Here is a 26,107-nt window from a genome sequence, read left to right on the forward strand (position 1 = left end):
ACGGCATATCATCTTACGAAGCAACCGAGCATTCTCCTTGATTCTCCTTGTTTCGAGAACATGAATTTTGAGATCAGGGATTTCGGAATCGAGGGAATATCGAGGTCCTCCCACATTAATCCACAGACCGACCACTGTGGCATCGCTCATGATCACAGTTGTCTCGCGACGTAAAGTCAGTACATAATTATTTCCTAGAGTGCTGCGGTAACTCCTTTGTTCCCTTGAAACTCCCTGGCTCCTCAAATTGAATTGGCTTCCTTAATTGGCTTCCTCGCCTCAACTCAGTGGAGTCGAGGCGAGGTGTACAGTCGAGGATCGCTTAAGAATACGGCCGTCGGACTCTAAAAATTAAGTCGTGAATGTAGCTGTGCAGATAGCAAAATTTCCATTGCAAATAGTTTACAGATATTTCACTTGTACTGTGAAGCGAATCCGAATAATTTCTTCGGACAGCGAATCGAATTCGAATAATCAGAAACAGCCCAATTCGAATAATTTTGAATACCTCATGACGAAATGTTTTCTGATGTTGCGCACATTCGATGATGTTCTGCTCCAAACTAGTGAGCCTTTTGACCCAGCATAACATATCATGAAAGAAGGGTCCCTCTGTGTTGTGTATGGTAGACTGCATTAGTGGGATGAACTGCATTGAGAGTCAGTTAACATGTTCCATCCAGCCTGCTTTCTGTGCAGCTCCTCATTTCTATGTTTATATTGTGAATTTCCTGTACTTTTTTAGAAACTGCACATATTTCCATCTGTTACTGAACTGTTGGGAGTACATTTACTGGAACATGCGGTGCCCAGAGTACAGTGTTGACCATGAGCTCACAGAAGTTGTAGTAGGCTTTAGTGACATAATATTGTAAACTGTGTAAAGCGGGCTTCACCTAACACTCGAGTTTAATTATGTGAAGTCGACTTGGAGAATGGAGCAGTACACCAAAAGAATGGCGGTGACGTAAAGTGGACTTCACCTAACTCTTGGATGCAAAGCAGCGAAGCCCACTTTGCAGAATGGCGATAGCGATACCTCGCTGCAGTACTATGTGAAAAATATTCGAAAATTTCGAATACTGAAAATATGTTGCAAATAACATTCGAACAGCATCAGATATTCGTTTCATATTCGAAATTGCACGGCTCTAATGTTTTTTTTTTTTTAAAGGAAAATACCAATGCTAATTTGGGGTAAATGAAGTACCAAGAACCATCGATAATTCGCGGGTCATGGTAAAGGTAATGCTAACGAATTGGAGATGTCGGGTTCCCAGCTTACCATCACACGTGCTGTCTGGAGTTTCCCCTTGGCGTTTTCCGACAGACTTTCCAGATGGATGTCTGCAGAGTTCTTACTGAAGTCATTTACCCAGCACGTTAACTAACACCGCTGTCTCCAACTCATTTCCGCTGCGCTCTTTTTATTATGTGATTTATGTCCACCAGTGTATAACGCTCACAGCCAGAGGGGCTTCGCAGTGCAAACATAGAATAACAACAAAAGAATTACCTAGTTCGTAAAAACAAAAACCTTTCCCTCGACCTCCCACAGACAGCGCGGAGAAGTGTCGTGAATTTTCAGCGAGCGGTTACAGAATCTTCTATGTAATATTTTCAATCTGTAGCGGAGCACTCCTGAATTTATTAATCCAAGAGAGAGAAAGAGAGGGGTTTTCAGCTCACTTTGCCATAGCAGAGTGCGTGCAGCTACGTAGTTTGTCACTAAACTACCACGGAACACGACGCACCTCGGATGGCATCCCATCGAGAAAAGTTCGAGCAGACTGCTAAACCACGATCGTGAAATATAATCGCCCGTCTCCGTTTGTCTTCGTTCAGTAAAAGGCTTAAGAACGTCATGTATGCTCCCTTTGTGCTTTCATAAATAAGCGTTTCGGTGTGTCTCCTTAGATTAATTATTTGTAAAGCCAGTTGCAGTATGGCCCTGCGCCTTACCCTCTGCTGCGTTGCATGCACACAACATACTATTCGCTGTACTGTTCCTGCCCTCCCCCCTTTTTTTTCCTTGGGAGAACGGTGGGAATTAAGGGAATGCGGGGAGCGATGACTCGGAGATATATGGCGCGCACTCTGAATAGCGTTGCTGGAGGTAATCTTGGGTAAAGTAAGGTCGACGGCTTTCCAGGAGAGAGGGTACACTAGGCGCCCTCCTCGCAGTCAAACTTTCTTCCACCTGTCGGGATGTTTTTCTCCTTTGATCCGCATTGCGCTTTTGGCAGCTTATGGAAGTTCAAAAGCAGATTGCCAGTATACATATCAAACACAAAATAAACTACTGTAAATAAATGTTATCTGACTATAAAGTGCACACCGAACTTGGGCTAGCCTAATAACAAACTAACCAATGAGCTGTTCAGCCGTGTCCGCCCCGCTAAGCCTAACGGCCGCAAAAATACGACTTCGTTTGCTAAAACGACTTGGACGGACATCGAAAACCTGTTAATTGGAATGGTTAAACAGTGATGTCATGTTTTTAAACCCTGTTGACCACCTTACGAAACAGTCGAGCATTCTTCTTGATTTGCCTTGTTTTGGGAATATGAACTTCGAGATCGGGGATTTTGCAACCGGGAATATCGAGGTCCTCCCTCCGCTCTTTTCCTGTTCTTCTCACTTTTCTCTCCTTCTTATCTTAAAACTCTTTTTGGCGAATGATAATGATCATTAAAGGTCACAATGACACCACAGCTTCTGCTTTCTTGCTTCCTTCCAGGTGGTTACACTTCCTGGAGTGATCCTAGTGTGTTTGATCTTCAACTGGATACAGCAGGCTATGTCATCCTAACAATGGTTCTCTTGGGACGCAACTTGGGACCTGCTCAGCCAATAGCACGTTACCTGTCTCAATATATTGACCTGAACTACTACTACTCGTTGTCACAGGTAGCTTTTCTTTTCTTTTTTTTTGTTCGTGAATGCTGCATTTGCTCGATAACTAAGTTTGAGTGATACTGTATTCCCAAAGGGAGTATTATGAATAATATGAGACACATAATAGCTCTGTGGGTGCATAATATTCCCGAAATACTCTGTTGCGCACCTAGAATGTCACTTGGCAACGATATGCAAGTTATCCCTACAGAAGAAACAGCACGTCATCTAAGGATCAGCAGGATGCTCATTGCAAAGTTTCATTCGGAACTACTCAGTAATAGTAATAGATTGTTTAAGTGTGAACGTGAAAAACCATCCGCATACCCGCATAACATCAGCATGTCAACCGATATCATCCTTTCCTTTCATAACGTTTTTTGTGTGCAGGTTGCAGTTTTTGTTTGGTATTATGCACTGACAGGACGGTAGACAATAATGAACAGGGGACTCACAAAACAAGGGACTTCCACCAGGTAGAGGTTCCCCACTGCAACCCAACAAAGAACGAAAGAGAGAGTGTGGGATTAACCCCTGAACATGAGACAATAGCGAGTTTTAGTTCATAACGGTTCTGAAAATATTATAACCCAATAATTTTTTTTTGTCTCAAGTGGCTCACAACATGTTGCTGATCTTTGATTTGACAGCTTCCTTTATCCTATCATACCATACCGTACAGGGATTTACGATCTACTCGAACTATCTTATAAACTGCTCTTTTACAATATGGTCTTTCCGAGCGAACTGATTGCTAAATTGATAAATGCTATGGGCAAACTTTCACATCTTGTCATGATCTTGGTGTCCGGAGCAGTATCGTATCATGTGTAGTCTTCAACTATTTGCTCGCCCCCAATGAAGAGACTGTACAGACTGTAAATGAACACAACCGTAATTTAGCCGTAGCCATAACGAAGAAGGGTAGCACCCAAAGCCAGTCATCTATTACCTTGAAGAAGCAATCAAGTTCCAAAATAACAAAAAAATAATAAGCGCTTGAAAAAAATGCAAAAATTAGGAGAAATCAAAAGCCAGTAAGCTGGTGGTGTACTACTCTATCGGAACAAAAAGGAGTGGGTCTGGTTCTTTCTGTGTATACACAGTGTCCCCCAGCTTCGTGAAACCACAATGTCCACATTATTTTTCAGTTCAATGCAATCCACCAAATGCTCTCCGTATCTTGCGGGTTTTATTGCCTCGTAAACATTTTCACCACTACACGACACTAGCGACTCAACCACACGACGAAATGCGTGTAGTATCTACAGAAATTCGAACTTTAGTACTTTCCTTTTTTCTTTTCAGCCCTACACCGTGGGAGTGCAAGCACTTTCAGAGTACTCAAAAGCTGTGTACACGCCAGATGTCTCGCTAGTTGTTACCGTAACTGGTACCAACGGTGCGGGCAGTTCTCCTGAGGTACTCACGTTCAACATCACAAATGCCAATAGACTTGTCTACCAGGTGAGTCACCTCGAAGAGTAATTGGCTTTTGAGCAAATATTCGCTACATTTCAATTGCTGTCCCGTGTGCCGATGGTAATTCGACGGCTAAGGATCATTTTCAAAACGAATCCGCATCCATGCACTCCCCTTTTCACTTTCTTCTTCCTCTCTTTTTGTTTTTCAGCAACGGCTATTGGAAAATCCAAACGTAACTAACCTTACTGTTACCATTAGCCCATGCAGTACAGGATGTGCTCTTGTTCAGGTATGTTTACTTCATTTCTTCCCAACATGGCACTTCCTTTTGCCATAAGGTGACCTCATAGCTGGTGTGTAGTATTTTACAAGCAAACTAGTCATTTAAGTCGTGCCTGTCGTTAAATAAGTCAACAACAACAACTATATTTTTAGATGATGAATGGGGGTTAAATAAGTCACACTAGGGGAACACATTCAATTCCTCATTTATGAAGTTCGGTGCGAGATATCAGACCCAGTCGACGAATACGAGAGCGTCTAAGCAGTAGAATGCGTTGTGGGATTCTTGTATCACATATCGTGTTTATCGCATGATAAAAGTTATAGATACACAGTTATGTATGCTCCAGAGTAATAGTCGTTGATCTAAACGAAAACCGCATTTCATCTGCCCATACTAAATTTTAACATTCAGAGTACTACTTCTTCTGTTTGCTAAAGTATCAAGACACAACTAACTTCAATTAGAAATGTAATTATGCAATTAGAAATCGACTCTGCTTTGTACCTGAATGGCAGAGCTTTGCAGTTTTCCTTTATGCACCAGTAGGCCTAACGGTTCCAGAGCATGCCGGCAAGGAAAGGTTTTGAATGAGGGCTGCCTAGCTGTTAGTGGGCTCATAAAAGGATGGTAATATCAGCCCCGAAATGGGCACTCGATATAATGTGATGTTGAGGGAGGTGTGCAAAGGGACCACAATGAAGGAGTGTGGTGTGGTCCGTATTGCGCAAACGATTGCAACGTTGATGTGTGCAAAGGCAGTTAGAGAAATGTTTATTTCTGTGGGCGAAGCAGGCCTATTGAGTTTCATTTCGTTGGGACGTTGCTTGGAATCAGTTTTATGGAAAGGATGTCTTGACGGCTAAATGTTGTGCACGAAAGAGGTGCAAGCACGGGTGTTTGTATAATACGCAAGTATACATATTTTTTAGGGCTGTGCGAGTAGCAAAATTTTCGAGTTCGAGTCGAGTTCGAGTAATACCAAATCCCTGTTTCAAGTATCGAGTCGAGTTCGAGTAGTTGGCGTTCCATTAAATGATAGGCAATGTGTAGAAACAGGAAGATAGATATAAAATTTCAAGCTGCTGTAGCACCACTTTTTGGCCAGCTTCCCCTTAAAAATGTTATTTTGTGCTACAGTTAACAAAAAATGAAACGAATGAAGATTATAAGAGCTTTATGAAAACAATGTGCCACCTAAGGACAGCATTGCTAAATGAATATTGCAACCATAAAAGATTTAAAAGTTATGGGTAGGAAAACTGGTCTTTCTACAACGTGCGGTTTAACACAATTTTCGGTGGTTTGACCAATATTTTTTTTGTGGCTGACAGTATCACTTCAAAATATGTTGCTATATAGGAAAATGTAGCCAAATGATTGCTGTAAGTTTCATAAACAAAGCTATCCATGTATTCCTAAAATTGATTTTGGGACACCAAAAAATTGGTGTAACAGCAGAAACCTCATGAAGATATGTCTGTATTTTGAACAAAAATATCAATCTACAAGTTCTAAAATATACAAAACGCGGCAATCTTTGTCAGAAATAATACCTGAAAATATCAACCCTTTGGATTAAGAAGTTAATGAGTTGTGGAAAATAGCGTTAACACTGCATGTTGTTCATGTAACTGAGTGACAGAGTTCATTGAAGGAGTAAAACGAAAATTAACATAGTAATTTCCGCTGAAAACATTAGTTTCAGGCTCAACTTTCCTGTTGCACCACTTATTGCTATTTCACCACTCTTCCATTCGTCCCGGTTGGTTTTGAGACAGGAAGAACAGCAATAGTGCAAGTTATATACATGCCCACACATGCAGGACAAAAATCTGATTGTCTAACACCTTCAGAGTTGTTATTTGCGTTGTAACAGACGAAATCTAATTCAAATACGCTTCAAATGCGACTATTGCGCATTTGCAAAAGAGGTCTGCCGCGGGAACGCGACGCCGCAACCAAGATAGAATCTCCACACTGCCTCCTTGGCACAGGGCCAACTTCATAAATCACTACCACAAGGAAAAGATAAAAGTGAAAATGGAACTCATTCTGTAGTGTTCATAGTATCTAACAAATGTGACCACTTGTCCAAATCTACTTTAGGGACCGAGTAGCGCCGCTCATAAAGCGTCAATCACCGGTGATCGACTCTCTATGGGCGTGGTAAGGAAGCGTTCGTACCGGAAATTTTCGTAGTCCTACACAAGGCTTCCAGCCCTTTTCGATTGTGTGCAGATGCACTTTCTTCACTCGTGTCAGGCATCTCTGAGTTTTATGAACTAGTAGAACCGAAACAGACTCCGGCCGAAGAAACGAAACTACGAAGTGCGCTCCTCCCATGTCGGATACGCTTCCGCGCGCGAGACGCCTCCATGGCCAGCAGTAGCCAGTTGAAGCCGGTTTGCCATTCATAGCCACTACTCAGTCTGTAGCCAAGTCGAGGTTTCCCGAAGCTAATAGTGAAAAGAAGATGGCGGAATTGTGACAGCAATTGCGGCTGCGCCAAATGCGTGTTTCCAAATGGTGGAATGAATCGTTGTGACAGGTTATATCTTATATGTGATGGATTTTAATGTGGATCGAAATCGAGCTCGAAACGATATCGAGTTCTCGAAAGTTGACAAGTCATCATTTGTCGAGTCGAGTTCGAGTCGAGTATGAGATCGACTCGACTCGAACTCGAAATTTCGAGTACTCGCACAGCCCTAGTATTTTTTAGTATATTTATTATACTTCTTCCTCTTGCTCAGTTTAAAGTTGCATTGGTTACATCTTCAGAATGGTTACATAATTCAACTCATCTTGGTTCATTTGCCTAAAGAATGCTTGTTAAGTTACCTAGAGGCAACCTGCCTCACTAAGTTAATATAGCTCGGCAACCCATCAGGGCATCTGCTGGTTGTGAGAGTGACGGAACCAGGAGAGTAAACAACCACTCGTCTGGGCATGCCACGAAGTTCTGTGGACAGAGGAGAAATGGCGACTCCCTCGCCTGGGGATGCCCAAAATCCCAGCGTGGGTAGGATGGTTCGGGTGAGCTCCTCGCCCCAGAAATGTCTCGAAGTCTTTTAGACAGAGGAAAATTGGTGACCCCCTCGCCAGAGATTTTTCCTCAAAACTTCTGAGCCCTCAATGCGGTGGGCGTCATGCATGCAGCAATCACAGAAGGGAGACCGGAGGGTATTATTGGCAGTTATTGCCATGGCTATATCCCATATACCTTTCCCTGCCTTGCTTCAAATTTAACTCACTTATGTCTTCTTTCTTAGCAACCGTAGTTAGGGTTGCCACCAGGCCGGTACTATACCGGCACGGCCGGTTATTTGGGCGCTCTGCCGGTTGCCGGTAGGAAAGTGATACCGGCAGCCTTTTGCCGGTATTTGTGACTCAAGACCTTTCATAGGGGCTTCTGCGGGCTTTCAGTTCAACATTCCACTACAGCTTGAATAAATCTGGAATACAGACCCAGCTCTGCAGTCACCAGGTCGTTTTCTTAGTTATTCATTCTTATTATCATGATACAGCCACACACAGGAACATATGTTTCCTCGTATTATCTTGAGCGAGCATGCTCTCTCTCTCTCGCTCCATGTGTGTCCTCGTCCACCCCTCACCCACTTTCCCTTTTCCACGAGCCTTTCCTCCTTTCCATCTATTCCACCTCCTCTCCCTCAGCCGGCATTTTTCACTACGAAAGGTGGCAACCCTAACCGTAGTATATGTAAAGTTCCTCACAAAAACAGTCATTGCCCTTTTTAAATCAATGACACATAAGACCCTACTTGTCTCAAACCAGCACAGAACATGCAAACACAGCACGAAAAATAAATCATGTGTCTTGGCACTATTTGGCCTTAGTTGCTCTTGTGCCATGGCATAAAGCACCAAAAACACCATCTTGGTTCATTTGCATTCCTCACTACTCGCAAAGGTGAACAGACATCTTTCCAATTACCAGCTTCAAATTTGAACTATATCGAGAGTCTGTCTGTTTTTGGGGTAGATGTCTTTGTCTGCCTTTTTTGGGGGAGGGGGTTGACCGGGTGCTATTTTTAGATGTGTAATTATGCGTGAAATCGGGAGATATTGATGTATTTGGGTGTTACGTATAGGGTTATACCATTTGCTTTCTGTCTGGCAAATGGCCTGCAGTTATAGCTGCATGTATTGGTCAAACATACATTTCTCACGAATAGAGAGTGACTTTTTCGGGTTAAATGCCTTTCTCAGATTCGGGGGGTAAAAATCGGGTGCTATTTTAAATCTGTAATTCGAAGAGAAATCGGGCGATAATTGTGCCTTCGGGTGTTATTGGGTGTTTTTGTTTCTCGTCTTGTCTACATATTAAGTTATTTCCTAATCTCTTTTTTGTTTTGTTGTTGTTGTTTTTTTGCGGGATCATGGCCTTCCAGCGGTAATCCCCGAAGACATAGACAGTGTTGACACACATGAGTGTATTGTTGGGAGCGTAAGTGACCCATTCTGACAGGTGTTACACGTGGCGACCTTTGTTCGTCTTCAGTGGAAACGTCTAGTTTATACGAATAGTTTATTTAAACGAATAGTTTATTGTTGCACTTGAATAATACGTATTTACATGAAAAATGCGTACAGATCTCTACTAAATAGTGTAATCGATCCGTGATGCGAGATTGGAACCCAGACAGAAATCGGATTTAACCAAAATTTCTCCGAAACTGATTCAGGAGGGAACAATCAGGAGAAATGGTGTTTAACCTGAAAAAATCAGGCCCTAACTAACGAGGCCTGTTTGTCGATTGCTGTTCGGACCATAACTGCATTACACAGTAAGTTACGCCAAATGCCCAAAGTAATGCAAAATTTAGTTTAGCACGGCGTCATATTTTCTGAACAAGGGAGAACCGTATGGGATGTCCACATTCGGTAACGTTTTTACGGTGACGTCATCATGGGCGTGGTGACGTCACCTTGGTGGAAGCTATAGGGGTGTGCTGCCGAGCCTAAAGTGATTCAGAACTGTTCTGTAAGGTGATTGGTTGCTAGAACAGGAATCAGAAGCTACTGAAATGACGTTACGGTTGCAAAAAGTGTAGCTTTAAAATTCAATCGTAAATAATTGGCTACAAATTTAATAGAAATATTTTGATTCGTTACTCTGAACGTCATAAGTAAGGCCCGGGACTGTATGCACAAAAATCTTCCAGAATCTGCATGCAAATATGCAAAAAAAAAAAAATCTGTCAAATATGTATGGTCAAAATATGCACAGCAAAATTCTCGCTTCATGAAACGTGATGCCAATAGTATGGCACAAAAGCCTATTGTATAGTACCATGAACCTATTTGTGCAGCAAAATAATGAACAGAAACAGATCATAGAATGTCAAACATGTCCTAGATAGAATGTCAAACATTTAACTTGTCCCAGGTTATCACAAACCCTACCAGGGTATGTTCTGTCTCCCAGGCAACACTCGACTTGGTCTTGACTTCCCATCCCGAGCACGTTGCTTCCTTGCATGTCACCAATGGTCTCAGTGACCACAAGAACATATTCTTCGATATATCCTCAAGACGTTCGAATATCCGCAAATTCGTTGCTAAAACCATTTACGACTACAGTCGTGCAAACTTCCAAGCAATTAACGAGGGTCTCGTTACTCTGTATGATAATTTTTTCCACGACGCTTCACCACGCTCCGTCGAAGAAAACTGGTGCCTCTTTCGCGACAACATAAATCACCTTACTGAGCGTTACATTCCAAAAATAAAGATAAAATCCTACGACCACAATCCCTGGTTTACGAAAAATCTCAAATCACTGTTAAACAAGAAAAAGAGATTTTTCAGGATCGCAAAGCGCCGTGGCGATGATGTATCATGGGCCAAATTTCATGAATGTGCACGTGCGTACATGCGCGCGACAAAACAAGCGAAACATAAGTTCTTCAACCTTGACCTCCCTTCACTCCTGGTGAACAAACCTAAACAATTTTGGAAAGTTCTGTCCCCGCCTAAATCTCACTCCTTTAGCCTAACCTACCCCAACGGGGAGGTCATCCCAGACAATCTATGTGCCAACGAGTTTGCTTCATTTTTTTCGTCTGTCTTTAACACGGACGACGGTTGCTCACAAGTTTTATTACCAGTGATCCCTTCTTCCATGAACCTTTCTTGTCCCATGATGCCCATCGATATCAGCCCCCACGGAATTTGTAAGATCATTGAGTCACTCAAGCTGTCCTCAAGTTCTGGTCCTGACTCAATTAACTCTAAAGTACTATACAACACGAAAGTGATTTCAAGCGAACTGCTATGTTGCATATTTAGACAGTCACTTCAAGAATCCGTGTTGCCGCGGGACTGGAAGACAGCGATTGTCGTCCCCATTCTCAAATCCGGTAACAGCCAGTACGTTAATAACTACCGCCCCATTTCTCTAACTTGTATCGCATGCAAAATTCTTGAACACATAATCTTCTCAAACTTAGTCAAATTCCTTGAGGAAAAAGTGTTTTTCTACCCGCTGCAGCATGGTTTCCGTAAATACTATTCTTGTGAAACTCAACTAGCTTGTTTCGTTCATGACATATTTTTAAACGCTGACAACAACCATCAGACCGACGCCGTCTTCTTAGATTTCCGCAAAGCCTTTGACATGGTGCCTCACCCGAAGCTTATGTACAAAATCTCTCTCCTGAATCTCGACCCTCTTGTCGTCCGTTGGCTAACTCAATTTCTTTATAAGCGCTCGTTCGCAGTCTCATGTAATAACCGCATATCTCCATCTGTCCCTGTCCTTTCGGGAGTTCCTCAGGGTTCAGTTCTTGGTCCCCTCCTATTCCTCATATATATTAATGACCTTCCTTCAGGCATATCTTCCACTATCAGACTATTCGCCGATGATTGCGTTGTATACAGGCAGATCAACTCTCCTACTGACCAACAATCCTTACAAACCGACCTTGCCCTAATTCAGTGCTGGTGTGATGAGTGGCAAATGCCCCTGAATATATCTAAGTGCTGCATCGTGACATTTTCTCGCCGACGTGTTTCTTATCTCCCTCCCTTCTGCTACACAATTAGCGATTTAGTATTAACCAGAGCAGATTCCTACAAATATCTTGGCGTTCATCTCTCTTCCAACTTAACTTGGAATGAACACATTAATCACATCGTGGCCAATGCTTCTCGCTCCTTGGGCTTTGTCAGACGCACCCTAAGATCAGCACCTGTCCATCTCAAGCTTCTAACTTTCACCACTCTGGTACGAAGCAAGCTTGAATACGCATCCGCAATATGGGACCCTCCTCAAAACTATCTCTGTGATGCAATCGAAGCCATCCAAAATCGAGCTGCCCGCTTCATTGTCAACGATTACTCTTTCACTACCTCTGTTTCCGCGTTAAAACTAAGTCTCAACCTCGAGCCGCTCGAACATCGTCGTCGCTTCGCCAAGTTAACCCTCTACCATAGATTTTTTTTCACCTTGCCTGCTCGACAATCACCCATCACACGCTCGAGTGTCATTTTTCCTCGCTTTGATCACACTAACAAGGTTACTCGGTTCCTCTGTATTACTAACGCGTTCTCCAAATCGTTTTTTTGCACAACTACCATTGAGTGGAACAACCTCCCATCATCAATCGCTACCATTGACGACCATACACTTTTCCGTAGCTCCCTCTCTCACTTTCTTCATCTTCAATACTAGTGTTCGTTCTGTTGTATTGCTGAGTTTATCGCTTTGTTTACTTACTTGTATTGTTCTTATCCTGTTATTCCAAGATGTTGTTGTTATTTTGTTTCCTTATTTCTGTTTTCTGTTTATTTCTGTTATTACTGTTTCCATTCTCAATGTTCCATGATGTGTTCCCACCCCCCATGTAATGTCCTCCGGACCCTTGGGGTTTTTTGAAATAAATAAAATAAAATAAACGTACATTTTTTATTGAAGCCAACTTTGAACTATAAGACACTATTGTATGTAACTAAAGCCATTTTTAAGTTTTCAAGTTTGAGAGACATCCTGTTGTCGGACAATACAGCCTTCTATCGAGAAAACGTGCGCTCTACATCTCAAGACGTTATCCTTGCTAACTTGAAATGAGCTAGTGCATCTTCGAAGTCTTGTTCTTTGCCTTCAAGAATGGCGCCATGGACTACGACAGTTTCAGCCGCTTATTTTTGTCAAGCACGGCTTCAAGCTTTGCTGTAACAATAGATGCACCTCGAGCCCTTTGTAAGGAATCCTGCATGTCCCAAACGATGTCCAAAGCCTGTACGAGAGTCAAGTTTGCAGACTCCAACCTTGTGATGGGAGGGGGAAATGATGAGAAATTAGCTTCAATAGCTGCTAAGTTTCACGCTAACGTCTTCAAAGAGTCGCTGTGCCGAACGAAACCTTGCGGCGTCTTCTTTTCTGAGCTTGCTGACCACTTGACGCACGATTTCAAGATTTGCGGCATAATACTTTGCCGCTTCGATCCGCGTGCCCCATCTCGTCAGCTCAGGCTGAGGAGGCAAAGCCACATCTGGCGCCAAAATCTTAAAGGAGTACAGAGGGCCATCCAAAAAAATTTCAGATTAAGACATCTGATGAAAGTGTGTGTGTAATTATACCGAATAGCGCGAAAGGTTTTGATGTGTGCAATTTGTTTCCCAGAAAAAAACTCTCATAAACATAGCTCCGCGCCTTCACCCTTAACTTGCCACTCCAGCTATAACGAGGATGAGGAGGTATGATGGCACGTCACCGATGACGGCATAAGGAGACTCGTTCTGGTTTGCCGGCCAGTGGGGGTCAGCGCCTTGTCCCTTTGCCGCCGTAAACCTGTTTTGCCAGTTCTCCCGGAGAATTGGGGATAGAAGGAGTGGCCGAAGCATTACCGAGGCAAGGAGAAAGGCTTTATCAGAACCTCGAACAGCCGAGTAGCAGACGACAGCGGAGTAGCAGACATTTCTCTAGGCCAATCAGCGAGCGTTCTCCTTATAGCGTCAGCGCAAGGTTCCAGGCAGATCACAGGCTGGTACTGCTCTTCACCACCGTTGCGCACGGTCGCTTTTTGCGGCATATTTTAAATTCAATTTCTGCGATAATTATGACACTGTGTTGTAAATTACTTCGCATGGTGCATCTTACTGGCCTACTTAACAGTTTTATAGGAAGAAAACTGGGTGTTAAAAATGACTTCTGTGCTACTTTAAAGAGCTGCACGTATATGGGACTCTTTGCAAACACTTTCTTTATGTTTGATATGAGGTCATCAACATTTTGGAAACAGTCAGGACCTTCCTCTGCAACTCTGTGTAGCGCGTCAGCTGCGCAGGAGACGTGGACAATTTTTGCGTATGTGACACGAAGAGTGGCACCAGCTTACACCATGTAAGGAGCTGCGTCCGTAACAAAAAGCGGCACGTCATTTGTATCCACAAACCCATCGAGCATCTGAACACAGTCTATGAAGAGCCGTGCCACTGTTGAATGATTGACCTTTGGAAGCTCCTCGACTGTCAGTACGTAGCCCTTTTCACATGTGTGTCCAGCCCAAGTGGTCTGACGACAACAGAGGCTACGCAGCGTCCTGAAGCGTTTCTGTTGTTTTGTCTACGGATATCCACACTTTCCGTGACTTCAGATTCTCAAGGATGTTTTGTAGGGTAGCCTGATAGCAGCGATGCAGGTTGCCTTTTCTTATTGTCGACTCGTGAGGGGCCGGCCTGTGTACTTCTCAAGAGATACTGTAGCTCAGCATTTTCCAGCTTCCAAAAGGGAATATTTGCAGCACAGAGTGCCCTACAAAGGTCCATCGCAAAATCGGAACATTTGGACGTAGAAGGTGCACTCTGGTCCATAAGTTGCGACTCGCAACCTGACTCGTTGACTGGCCTCCTGGTGCTTCGCTGTCTTCAAGTGCTGATGGACGAGAAAACGTTGTTTGCAGGTTTTTCATGTGCCAGGCAAAACAAGACGGATCCGTCCGTCTTGAATGTGCCTTTGGACTCGGCTGCCAGCTGCCTCAGACGCGAAGCCGTTGTTTTCGGCATTGCCGCACCTTACACGGGCGGCACAAACCAAGAGAAGAGAACTCTTCCGTATTCTGCGTGCGCACGTCCAACCTTTGTGGAATGAACCGGAAAGTGTGAAGGGGAAAGGGGGACACTCTGCAGCATCCGACCCCCGGAGTGGCATCGTAATGTCGCAGGCACCATTGCGCAATTGAGCGTAACAGCCCAGAAGCAAACAGCGAGCTGCCATTAAAGAAAGCGTTGTGGTGAAGTGTTAGCAGCCTTTGCATCACCTGCAGACCATTTAAAACCAGAGGCGCTCCAGGTTACTTGTGGAGCTGCGACACAGCATGTGTTGCATAACGTAAAAAAAACCCGAGACTTCTTGAAGCCATTTTTTCACAGCATGTGTGTCCATAAGCTGTCCTCGATAAGTGAGTGTGTCAGAGCTCAACCTGGCAGGAAACCTGGGAAGGCACACCAGAGCAAAAAACATGCAGTAGAAATATGCACGAAGACATGCAGATACATGCTGTCATATGCACGTTTACGAATTCGGCAAAAATATGCGAAAATATGCGTAACGAAACACATGTTTTCATGCTCTCTGTGCTTGGAAACGTGTGGGGAAACATCAGGGTACTCGCAGAGATGTCTACAAAAAAAAAAAAAAAATATGTATTTGCATAAAGTCCCTTGCCATAGTCATAAGGAAGGATGTAACAGTGCTCATTCAGATTAGGTTATGTTATGCTTGGATTCTGTCTGTAGCTCGGAAGAGAGACAAAGTTCTCTGAATCAGCCCACTATCGTCCCTGTACTTACTGGCTCCCTGTTCGAGACAAGGGAGTTGTAGTGAGCAAGACGCGAACCTTTCAAGTACAGTCGTAGCCAAAAAAAATTAACAAAGCAATATCACTTTGTTTTTTTCTCGTTTAGGCACAGTTGTTCTACAGTGTGTTGAACTCCCCAGCGACTCGTGGCCTTCAAATAAATACTACTGCCATGTCAACGCCAGATTGTTTGTCTGTGGACCTCAGCATATGTATACGGTAAGCTTCCAGTGCCTTGTTTTGAAATTCGGTCTTGAAAAAGATATGTGAAGTTTTCAGTGCTGTCACTCCTTTGTCCTTAGTTACATTGAAGTTTAGTGTTGCTATGGTTGTAAGGCTACGGATTTTGAAACGTATCATCAAGTTGTCAAGCGAACGAATAGGCTGTTTCCCCAGATTGCAAATATAAATTTTTTCCTGCGGTTACCTTATTTTCTTTTATCATATTGTTATTAGTACTATAGCGAAATGGAAAACGCAGATTTGGTACTTTTACAGTCTATTACATGTTAAGGTTACTTCCGGTATTCGAAATTCTATGATATTTTGGTTTGAATGTTAGTACTACGATTTGGAAACGCTCTCCATATTGCATGACACCTGCTTGATGCTCTGAGTACGCCTGAGAATGCCCGTTGTTTATCCAATATGCTTCTCTGAGGTCCTTCGGTACATTTTAGAAAAGTGACCATCCTTTAGTTTCTCGGTTTGATTTTGATAATTGCAATTATTATTGTTAATACGTAGTCCTTACAGCAACACCGGAAGTATACATATTATTATTTCATTAATGCAAATTTCCCCCTCGCGTAATCTTTAGGTTTTAAATCTAAATGCAAATTCTCAGTCTCGTTTGCATGCTGGTTCGCTCATAAATCTACAACTTTCAAAGAATTAACGACCCATGTTAAGTGTTCGTAAGTGCAGTTTTAGAATCAACTTCAAATGATATGTCATTAATCACCACCGCGCTCGGGGCTGTCTTGACAAATGAGCCATATTTTTGGCGAGTCTGGTGCTTTGGAGCCATTAAATTAAGTTCGCTAATAAAATATCTGAAGATGTTTTCATTGACCTCATGCATCGCGCGCGTTGTCTATCTGAAAATGGTTAAAAATTGGGCTGTTTGGTGTAGCATACTTTAAAAGCGATAAACCCCAGTGCCGGGGAACAAGTCAGAAGACGACACAACACACAGGCACTGTGCCTGTGTGTTGTGTCGTCTTTTGACTTGTTCCCCGGCACGGGGGTTTTATCGCTTTTAAAGTTTGTCTATCTGTACATTATCAAAACCACTCAGCAGTACACCGTGCTCAATATGTTAGGCCTTGCACGCATTACTGTGGTGGTGGTTGTGATGATGAACTGGCTCGCCGTTGTCGGCCTCACACAGGATGCATTACTGTACCCTCTTGGAACAGAGCTTCACTGCAGAGCAGGCTCCTAGCCAGCCATCATCCCGAATGACATCGTTCTCTCCCATGATTTGCTTAAAACTGTAAGCGTACGCCTTTTTGTGACACTTATGTGATTATGTTGATCGTCACAGAAAGGTGTACACCCTGCACCTTCTACAGAACAGGAGTGTTAATGGGATCGTTCCATGCAATAGTTTGCTTTCAGCTTGTTGCGTGGTGAAGTTGAGTTCTAAGAGGGGATCACCTTTCTGAACTGGCGGCAAAAACTTTGTCTTGATGTTGATGGTTCGAGTGCTTTACCTCCATAGGCGATACTCCTCCTCATTGCTCGTAATTTGGTGAAAATATAATAATGAGCCTCACAGCGAAGAACGAAGTCTCGAACAGGACCCCATGAAGTGCACTAGTCTCTAGGGATCCCCAAAGGCAGAGCGACAGTATGCCAGAAAAGGACCCATTGAAGTGTACATGGCCCTAGGGATCACCAATTCTAGAACGAGAATACAGAAGAAAATTACCCCTTGAAGTGCACTAGGCTCTAGGTCCCCAAATTCCAGAGCGAGAATACGGCGGCAAAAGGAGGACCCCTTGAAATGCACTAGTCTCTAGGGATCCCCAAATGCGGACTGAGAATATGGCCGAAAGAGATGACTCTTTGAGGTGCCGAGGCTCTAGGGATCCCCAGTTCCACAGGGAGAATACGCCGGAAAGGGAGGACCCCTTGAAGTGCACTAGTCTCTAGGGGCATTCAAGGGCTGAACGAGGATACGGCGTCAAGAGAGTGCCCCTCAAAGCAGCACTATAGGCTCCAGGGATCCTCAAGGGCAGGGCGAGAAGACGGCGGATAAAGTTACCTTTCTCGTCGTTCTTTGCAGCCGTTGTTCTATTATGTTTATGTACCAATTACCCCAGTACAGCCCTTTGGTTCAGATAAAGAGAACCCGTTGAAGTGCACTAGGCTCTAGGTACCAGCTCCCGTGGCATAGTGGTTAGGATGATCGCTTTCCACGCCGAGACTGGGAGGTGACACGGGTTCGAATCCTGTCACCGGCTGTGCTGTCTGAGGTTTTCCCTGGGTTTTCCGAAGACTTTCCAGATGAATGTCGGCACAGTTCCCCTTGAAGTCGGCCAAGGACGCATACTAACCCCCCTGTCCCCCACTCCTTCCTGCTGTACTCTCTCCATCTGTTCACGTCTGTACGCCGCTCATAGCCACAGTTGCTTCGCGGCGCTAACACTGAATTTAAAAAAAAAAAAACTAGGCTCTAGGGATCCCTTAAGGCAAAGGGAGAATACGGAGGAAAGGGTGGGCCGCTAGAGGTGTGTTAGGTTCTCGATATCCCCGGGAACAAAACGAGAATACCATGGAAAGAGAGGGCACCTTTAAGTGCACTAGGCTAGGAATCCTGGAGGGCTAAGCGAGAATACGGTGAATCCATGATCCAAGTTTTGCTCATAGTGAGTGGGCAAAAGTCTAGCTGACTTAGAGACACTGCAAATGTGGTCCTGGAACATTGATTGTGCTGGCAATAAAGAAGGACGTGTCCCAGGTTATCCAGGACACCACAGTGGCGGCATCTGGGACAGTCCATTATTGCTGAACCACAGGTCGCAAGCGGCAACACAAGTGGCAGTATGATGAGTTCAAAATGTGCAAGCTCACTGTTATTGATTCTAGAATTGAGAAAGCAACAGTAAGCCAACACCCAAATTAACAGCTATCCCAACCAACTTTGTGTGATGTTCCGTTATTGTTCGGTGACCTCCGAGCTGTAGAAGTCGTAACTTTGTTGTATAAGCTTGCTAGTTCGTCCTTCATCTTATACGTACCATAACTTTGTCTCTGACTTAGAAGCAGTCAATGACCAATGAGTTTTCTTTTCACAGGTACACTCTGGGCTCCTTGCAGAGACCAGCCATCGTGGACATTACTCTGTTGTCGGGTTACGAAGTCGTTGAAACGTCACTTCAGGAGGTAAGTTCCTCTCCCGTTGTTGTAAAAGGCTCTCTGAGAGGCACAGCTAGGTTAATTTCTTCTTGCCAAAAGCCCATCTCGGTTCTCAGCTCTCGAAAGGTTCCTTGTTTCAATGGCATGTCACTTTCAATTGTCGTTCGGAAGTGAGTCTGTCATCTTCTAAAGTTGTTGGCTGTATTGATACTGAACAAATTGCTCTTGCGGGGACAGGTCCTTTCTATAATCCGTTCCTATTGTTGTCAAAATGTCATCTCTTTCGAAGCGTTGCTGCCCCTTGCCACTTGGGTTTTGTCTGTAAAAATGTTTTACCACAGTTGCAGCGTTCAATAATGGCATCGTGCGATGAGTTGCAAAAAATGTTAGCTTATGAAGGCATGTGAACAAGGTCACTGAATGGTGGAACCGTAAACGTTGACAGTGATACACAAACTTTGTGTGTCGTAGTATACTTGCTTGCTTTCCATTAATATATTCAGACAAGAACCATGGCTTGCATGACTTTCCCGGTATGCTCTTGAACCAGGATTTCGTCACATAACAGGCTCCTTGCCGAACAGCGTTGTTTCCTCTAATTTCTTGAAAATGGTTCGCGTATGCCTTTTTGTGACATTTGCGTAATTACGTCAATTGCGACAAAGAGGTGTTTGCTCCGCACTTTACACAAATAAGCAGTGGTAACGGTATCGCTCTGTTTTACCAGTGCAGGTTGCATGAACTACTGACAGTGGTACAGAAACTGCTAACAATGCATACGGTTGTTACAGCAGTCTGTGCAGATCTCTAAACAATTCAGTCGCTGCTGTATTTGCAAGGAGACAGCTTACATGTCGTCTGGTGTGCAATATAAGTAGAGCCTGAAGTTTTAGGGTTTTACCCTATTCTTCCCCGAATTTGCATCCCGAATTGAAGGTTGCCTCTTTAGGGTGAAACCCGATTTTTACCCGGCAAATTGCCCTCACTGGGATGTCTGAAGAATGCACTAACTTACTTGTTTGGCAGAAAAATGCAGTTACATCACCGTTTGTACCAAACCGCTACAGTTAGTTTGAATAACTGAGCCCGATTTCTCCCCGAGTTTAGCGTACTGGAAGTTTTTTCACACGAATTTGCATGAATTTAGTGCACATGTTTATTTACCCGATTTTTACCCCCCCGAATGTAGGAAAAAATATTTCCCGAAAACTTCAGGATCTAAATATAAGTAACGCTGAAGTAACTTTGCAGGCAATCGCAAACTTGTGTTACGTGCTTTCGATGTAGAACGTGTCATACCTTGATCTGTGAAGCTCAGGTGCAGCCTTAATGCACATATGTGCCAATCTATTAGGGGGTTTTAGTAGATTTGAAAAACTTCAACAACGTGATACCATCCACTTCAGTTTGGTTCAGAAACCATTATCATGAACATTTTTTTTATCTACTAGAACTTCCTATTATCTGTCTTGTCCGCGAAACGATCACGTGAAAGAAAGAGGGCGCCAGAAAACTGAAAATATTCAGGGTCGAGGACACCTACTTTGTTCTAATGAAAGCCTCCCAATAGATGCACGGTAAGTTGGTCATTTGACTTCACGACGACAATCACGACTCTTCCAGTCAGAGTGGAGTTTGCACAGCATTTTGGAATTTCAGAGAGACATGGGTCTCATTTGTACGGCGTGGTCAGTTTCATTCAATGCATTTACGTTCATCACACAGCTTCAAGCTAATGGAGTGATACAGAGCTTCAGGACTACTGGCAATAGGGTCCTCCTCTTGATTCGACAGGTGAGATAGTCTAAGTTTACCCTATAACCTCGGATAATGGTCACATGCCCTCGTGATGAGCACAATATCACCAGCGAAGGGAATGAAAAAAAAAAAAAACAGGAAGACCGAAGAAAGAAAACAAACTGAACTGGTGGTTCCAAGAAAGTGCATGTGGCTATTGCAGAGCACTTAAAGGGGCACCAAAGAGCAAAAATGTCTCCTCACGGAATGAAAGAGGATGTTACCTTGATATCAACACAAAAGGAACGGGAGTCATCGGTTGCGTTGTTCGTGAATTGTGAGCTAAAGTAACCACAACCTTTTCCCTCTCCTGCTCAAGAGGCGCAACAGAGTGCGGAGAGGCCTCGGATTCGTCTCCTCAAATCACCTCCCGCGATGGTTGGACAAATCGTTTCAGGAGACCAGTGAGAGCCTGCTTCACATTGTCGCCGTTCTTGAGAAGGAGAGGAAGAGCGAAACACATAAACTGAGTTTTTTTTTCTATCGATCATAAATCACGAACTACGCATCAGATTAATTCCGCTCATTTTGTGTTGGTGTAGAGGTAACGCCACCATTGATTTCTCAAGGAGAAATTGTTGCATTTCAGTGCCCCTTTAAGACTCATTTCGCCTCAGATGAGGAGTGCTGAAGACGTGTTAAAGCTGGAATGGGAAAGTGAATGAGGGAATTAAAGAAGGAAAGATGGGAAAGACAGGAAATAAATTGGAGTGAAGGAGATGGTGAACAGACTACATTAAACGAGGGATTCAGCGGAGTTCCCACAGGGTTACTCTGCTGGAGAAATTATACTACAGCGCCATCAGCAGCCGCCTATGCTACGAGTCGGGGTAGCTGGTGACAGATCATGGTGCGGGACGATGCAGCAGCAAAACGCGGACAAAAGGGCTAGAACAAGGAACAGAACGGGGGAGTTACTATCATCCCGTTCTGTTCCTTCTTTTAAACTTTTTTGTGCATGTTTCGCTGCTGCATCTTTTCGCACAGCTCGTCTAATGTGTCTTGTCAGTTGGTTTTACGTTTGGGCTGTCTGCGTCGTAAGCCTCAGCCAACCACTTGGTGACTCTTGCGTCGAAAGTGAAAGAAACTTATGGACGGTTGCCCGCCATACTAAAACATCTTTATGCTCCGCTGCATGCAGGACGATGGCGTACAGTGCGCTAAGGCTCTGTACCTGTCTCAGAAAAACTGTCTCTGAGATACATTGTCTCACCTCCTGCTTACAGCTCTGCGTGCCACTGTTGTCACGCTACCTTTCCTTCTGTTTATGATTTCATTTTTTCAGGTGAGCCGGAAACCAACCTGCTTCACCCTCCGAATGACCACATTTTATACAGTGAAGGGCTTACAACCTGCACCAGTATTGGTTTATGAGTACTACAATAGTGGTAAGGAGCAGAAAGGCTGTTCGAGATACGATCAAATGTGCATTCAGTCGCGTGTGCTATTGCGTACAGAATTGTCCAAAGCGCAAGTTCACTAATTAAGCTACCTCATTAGGAGAGCTCTAAGGCAATATTCCATTATGTTTGCAACAGTGTACACTAAAGTATTCTTTTTGTCGTAATTTGATTACTCAAAATCAAATTGAGCACTCGGTATTACCAGAGTGTGCCTTTGTCTCTTTTGGCAGCATCGTGCATTGCTCAAATTCGTAATCGAACACGCGCAGATTATAAATCCCAAAGTGTAGTTAAGATCATACAGTTGGTAAAGAATCTGTAATTGCTGGCTGTTTGGTTTGTTAAATAGAGAAATTCGTTAAGTGCAACATGCCAAGCTAAACAAAGATGGCCACTGCCACTACCTGCACTGTGCGAACCACAAAATGCCATTTGTCATAAAACAGGTATCAAGCTATGAAGGGCACAAAATATCAAGCTTTATTCATCACATAATGCTAGGTAATGCATAATTTATGCTATGCACAATATCACTTGGAGCGTTCGTAACTTTTGTAACTCCAGAGGGCCTCTACTGCTTCCCTCCTGATTCTCCGGCGAGCTCGCATATTGACTTTTCTTGGTTGGTTCACTAAGACTCATGACGCACATGATGCACAATTCCGGAAAGAACGAGAGTACACCGCCGTTGAATACAGAAAAGAACAAGAAATGGGTACATGTCACGTAGACGTTTGCGCCGATAAAACTTTGACCGTCGGCAGGGTCATGCCCATTTTACCACTGTTGGCGTCAGCTGCGCGAACAAAAACAAGGAAAGAAACGTCACAAAACCGCAACCTACTGTCATCGGCATCAACAAAAGCAAATTAGGCTTTGCGAGAGGCCAGTAATGCGCGTATTCCTGTCCGGAAACTGGTGCGAAGAGGTCCTTGGCCTCTCACGGCCCTCGGGCCGGTTTCGAATCAGCATCGGCTTACTTGAAATTACCGGCGGCGGCGCACATGTCTACACCATCTACAACATTTACGAGGAGAGTTTGGCCATCGAGAGCAGCCTGTCTGAAAGCGTGCCATTTGACATCACACGATAGGTGGCGCCAAGGCCAGTGGCGCCATTGTGGATCAGAGTTGTCGCCTTGAAATCTCCCATTCCGCTATTTTGAAGAAGAGGTACGGCCATGAAATCCCCACGTGCTGGGCGGCGTGTGGGCGGAGCGATGACAGCTCTGACGTCACGGCGGCCCCCCATCTCCGGGCGGCAAGAGATCACAGAATGGCCAAACTCTCCTCATAAACGGCTCTGGTGTACACGCTCCCTTTACGGCGTGCCTACAGCACGTGATGACCGCAGTAACCAACGAAAACACGCATGAGGACAATGGAGAGATTTCGCCCAGAGACTTCGTTAAATAGAGGCGACCAAACAAATGTATTTCGTTAAATCGAGCTCAAAAATATATTGGCGTCTATGGGGACGCATACTAGAGACGGAAATTTCGTTAAATCGACGTTCGTTGATTCAACTGTTTTCATGTATGCACAAAATTACTTATTTCTTTTCCAGCATGTTTCTCATTTTCCAATGTCGTATAATCTTTTAGTCTTTTACCTGCAGCACCACAAGGCAAGCAAAGGGAAAAAGTTATCCGTGGAGGAGAATCAGTAATCTTGTTGATTTTGACGAATTGCTTTGTAACTGGAGGAGAATGTCTTTTGGCACAGTAATGGAATGTACCGTAATGGAATGGAATGTACGGTGATGGAATGGGCCGTAATGGAATTGCACCGTAACGACTCGCTCATGGCAAACATAAATACTGAATGTGCACTGCATATAGTGTTCGGTTTCGTGTTCTTTTAATTCGGCTGTACCTGAAACAAACCATGTCATTACTGTGCAGGTAACAGAGCCACTGCCCTGTACAGTCCTGGAACCGAATGCGTTCCTGTTCCGGTAACTAATTCATCTCTGCCGGAGCTAACCGATGGAGACGAAATTATCTACCAATGACCATCTTACCTGAATACTTTCTACCAACTACTTTAAAATTGATAGGCAGTGCTGGAAAATCAGCGTGTTGATACGGGATTATGTGTACTAGAAGACAAGGAAAGGAGTCTTTTATTTTTATTCATATTTTATTGTCATTATTTAATAGTTATGAGTGTACAGCACGTGCTTTCTCCCAGGTCATTTTAATGTGTTATGTACAGTGACCAGTGTCATTCGGGGGCACCTCTATGCACTTCGAATAGCCCAAGAAGAAAGCTGTTTGACCAGCCGCTTTAGCCTCTACGTTTATGAAACAGCGTAACGGCACCTACGTGTGAGATCCGGCTTTAAATAAATTGAGATGCATGTAAACTGTGTTTTATTTGTTTGTTACGCTTGTGCAGAGTGCACTATTAAAAACTATCTGGAATAAACGAAGCTGTCTGAAAGGTTACAGTGAGGTGTCATATTGAGCAGCATAACAATGATAACAACGTGCCAAAAGAAAAGTGACGAGTTAAGCAATAAACAGATATGATAAACAAGTTAATAGTATACCGTTCCACCACAGTGCCGTTGCCGCGGCCTGGCACTGTGAGGTGAGGCCGTGGAAGCCCTGCCTGTCCCTTATAGTACTTTCCCATACACTATAAACTGCCACAATACAAAGATTCAAAAAAATTTCGAAAAACAACACTGAAGCTTTCTAAGTTTATTCTATACGAGCATTCGCGTGGAGGGCCACTCTTTTCTAGACCACTTTCAGACCACGCTTTAGAATAAATTTAGAAGCTTCTGTGAAGCCATCCCAGGACTTGACTATTTCTACACACTTTCTCTGCCACAATACACTCTAAAAACAGAACTTGACCGTATAGCACGCTCTGCACCAACCATTGCCAAGTTTGAGTAGAGCTGGTTGTGAAGGAGGGGTATTTTTAATGGAGAAAAACACAAAGTGAAAGATTAACCATACTAGAGGCTTGCTATTCCCATAAACAAAGAAGAAAAACCGAAACACGGAAAACTATAGAGAAATACAGAAAAAAAAAGAAAAAAGCTCCTTCACCAGTCACTCAGGCAGGCATCAGGGAGGTATCAGAGTGCACAACAGTCCTAGGAACAGGGAATCCTGTAGCAGTGCAGACGTGACGTCAGGCTCAGTAGGGCCAAGTAGCACCGGTAGGGAAAGCTCTCGGTAGCGAGAAACTGCGCTGGAGATTGGACAGTTGTTCTTCTTCCCATGGAGAATGGCCATTAGCCACAACGGAGATTAGCCAGGGCTATGAGGTTGACTACCTATACTATGACATGACGATGACGGTGTTCTTCGCATACCGCTGGCAGGCGCGGAGGATGTGTTGCACGTCTGCTTCTACATGGCACGTGGGGCAAAGAGAATAACGCAGTTGGCTTATCTTAAACAGGAGGAGACGAGTTCGGGTCACATTCAGCCTCAGCCGAATAAAGCAACGTCTCCTCGCTGCGTGGTATGCGGCCATGCACAGCGTGGGCCACTTGAGCTCGGATTTCTGATACATGTCCCGATAATAGTGTCAGCTACGAGAGTACATGCACCAAGCGGCTTCTCATCTGGTTTTACACTTCACTGGCTACGACACCGCCTTGCGATCCCCTAGTCACAGATGTGTTAATGGCTTACCACAGCAGGCCACAGGCTAGTTCTCCAATGGGTTCCAGCCCATTGTGGTGTCGTGGGGAACGAGCAGGCCGACAGCGCCGCAGAAGCAGCACTCTCGTCTCGGAAACGGACCGGTATATTGTTCTGCTGAGAGGAGACCGCCGTTCCATTCTGCGACGCCTCGTGACACCCCTGGCTTCCCGCCAATGGACAACCGACATTCTCCCCCCATCTATGTTGAGCAGAGTTGATCCAACGCTCGCTTTCCGCATGCCACGAAACACCTCTTGTCAAGATGCTGCATTAATCCACCGAATGCGACTCGATGTGGCCTTTACCGCTCAGTGGCGTTACCGCTTGAGACAATTAAGTTGACTCTCCCACCTGCTCCCACCGTGTCTTCCCATTTCGCCTATTCCCATTTTGCCTAATGCTTCTTAGCAGATTATCTCGCCATCCCTTAGCAGGT

General features: G+C 44.2%; 1 protein-coding gene across 1 annotated transcript in view; it reads left to right on the forward strand.

Annotated features, from left to right (window-relative positions):
• The window catches only part of LOC135388848 (alpha-2-macroglobulin-like protein 1), an 81,267-nt gene extending 56,817 nt beyond the window's left edge, over positions 1-24,450 (forward strand). Inside the window, exons 29-36 of the mRNA XM_064618693.1 lie at positions 2,741-2,910; positions 4,207-4,365; positions 4,532-4,612; positions 15,542-15,654; positions 18,741-18,828; positions 20,527-20,595; positions 21,884-21,986; positions 23,905-24,450. Coding sequence (XP_064474763.1) covers positions 2,741-2,910; positions 4,207-4,365; positions 4,532-4,612; positions 15,542-15,654; positions 18,741-18,828; positions 20,527-20,595; positions 21,884-21,986; positions 23,905-24,014 — 893 coding nt within the window. The 3' untranslated portion in view covers positions 24,015-24,450. The remainder of the gene's footprint in view (positions 1-2,740; positions 2,911-4,206; positions 4,366-4,531; positions 4,613-15,541; positions 15,655-18,740; positions 18,829-20,526; positions 20,596-21,883; positions 21,987-23,904) is intronic.
• Positions 24,451-26,107: the final 1,657 nt, after the last annotated feature.

The sequence above is a fragment of the Ornithodoros turicata genome, chromosome 3, assembly GCF_037126465.1.
Source record: "Ornithodoros turicata isolate Travis chromosome 3, ASM3712646v1, whole genome shotgun sequence".
NCBI lineage: Eukaryota > Metazoa > Arthropoda > Arachnida > Ixodida > Argasidae > Ornithodoros > Ornithodoros turicata.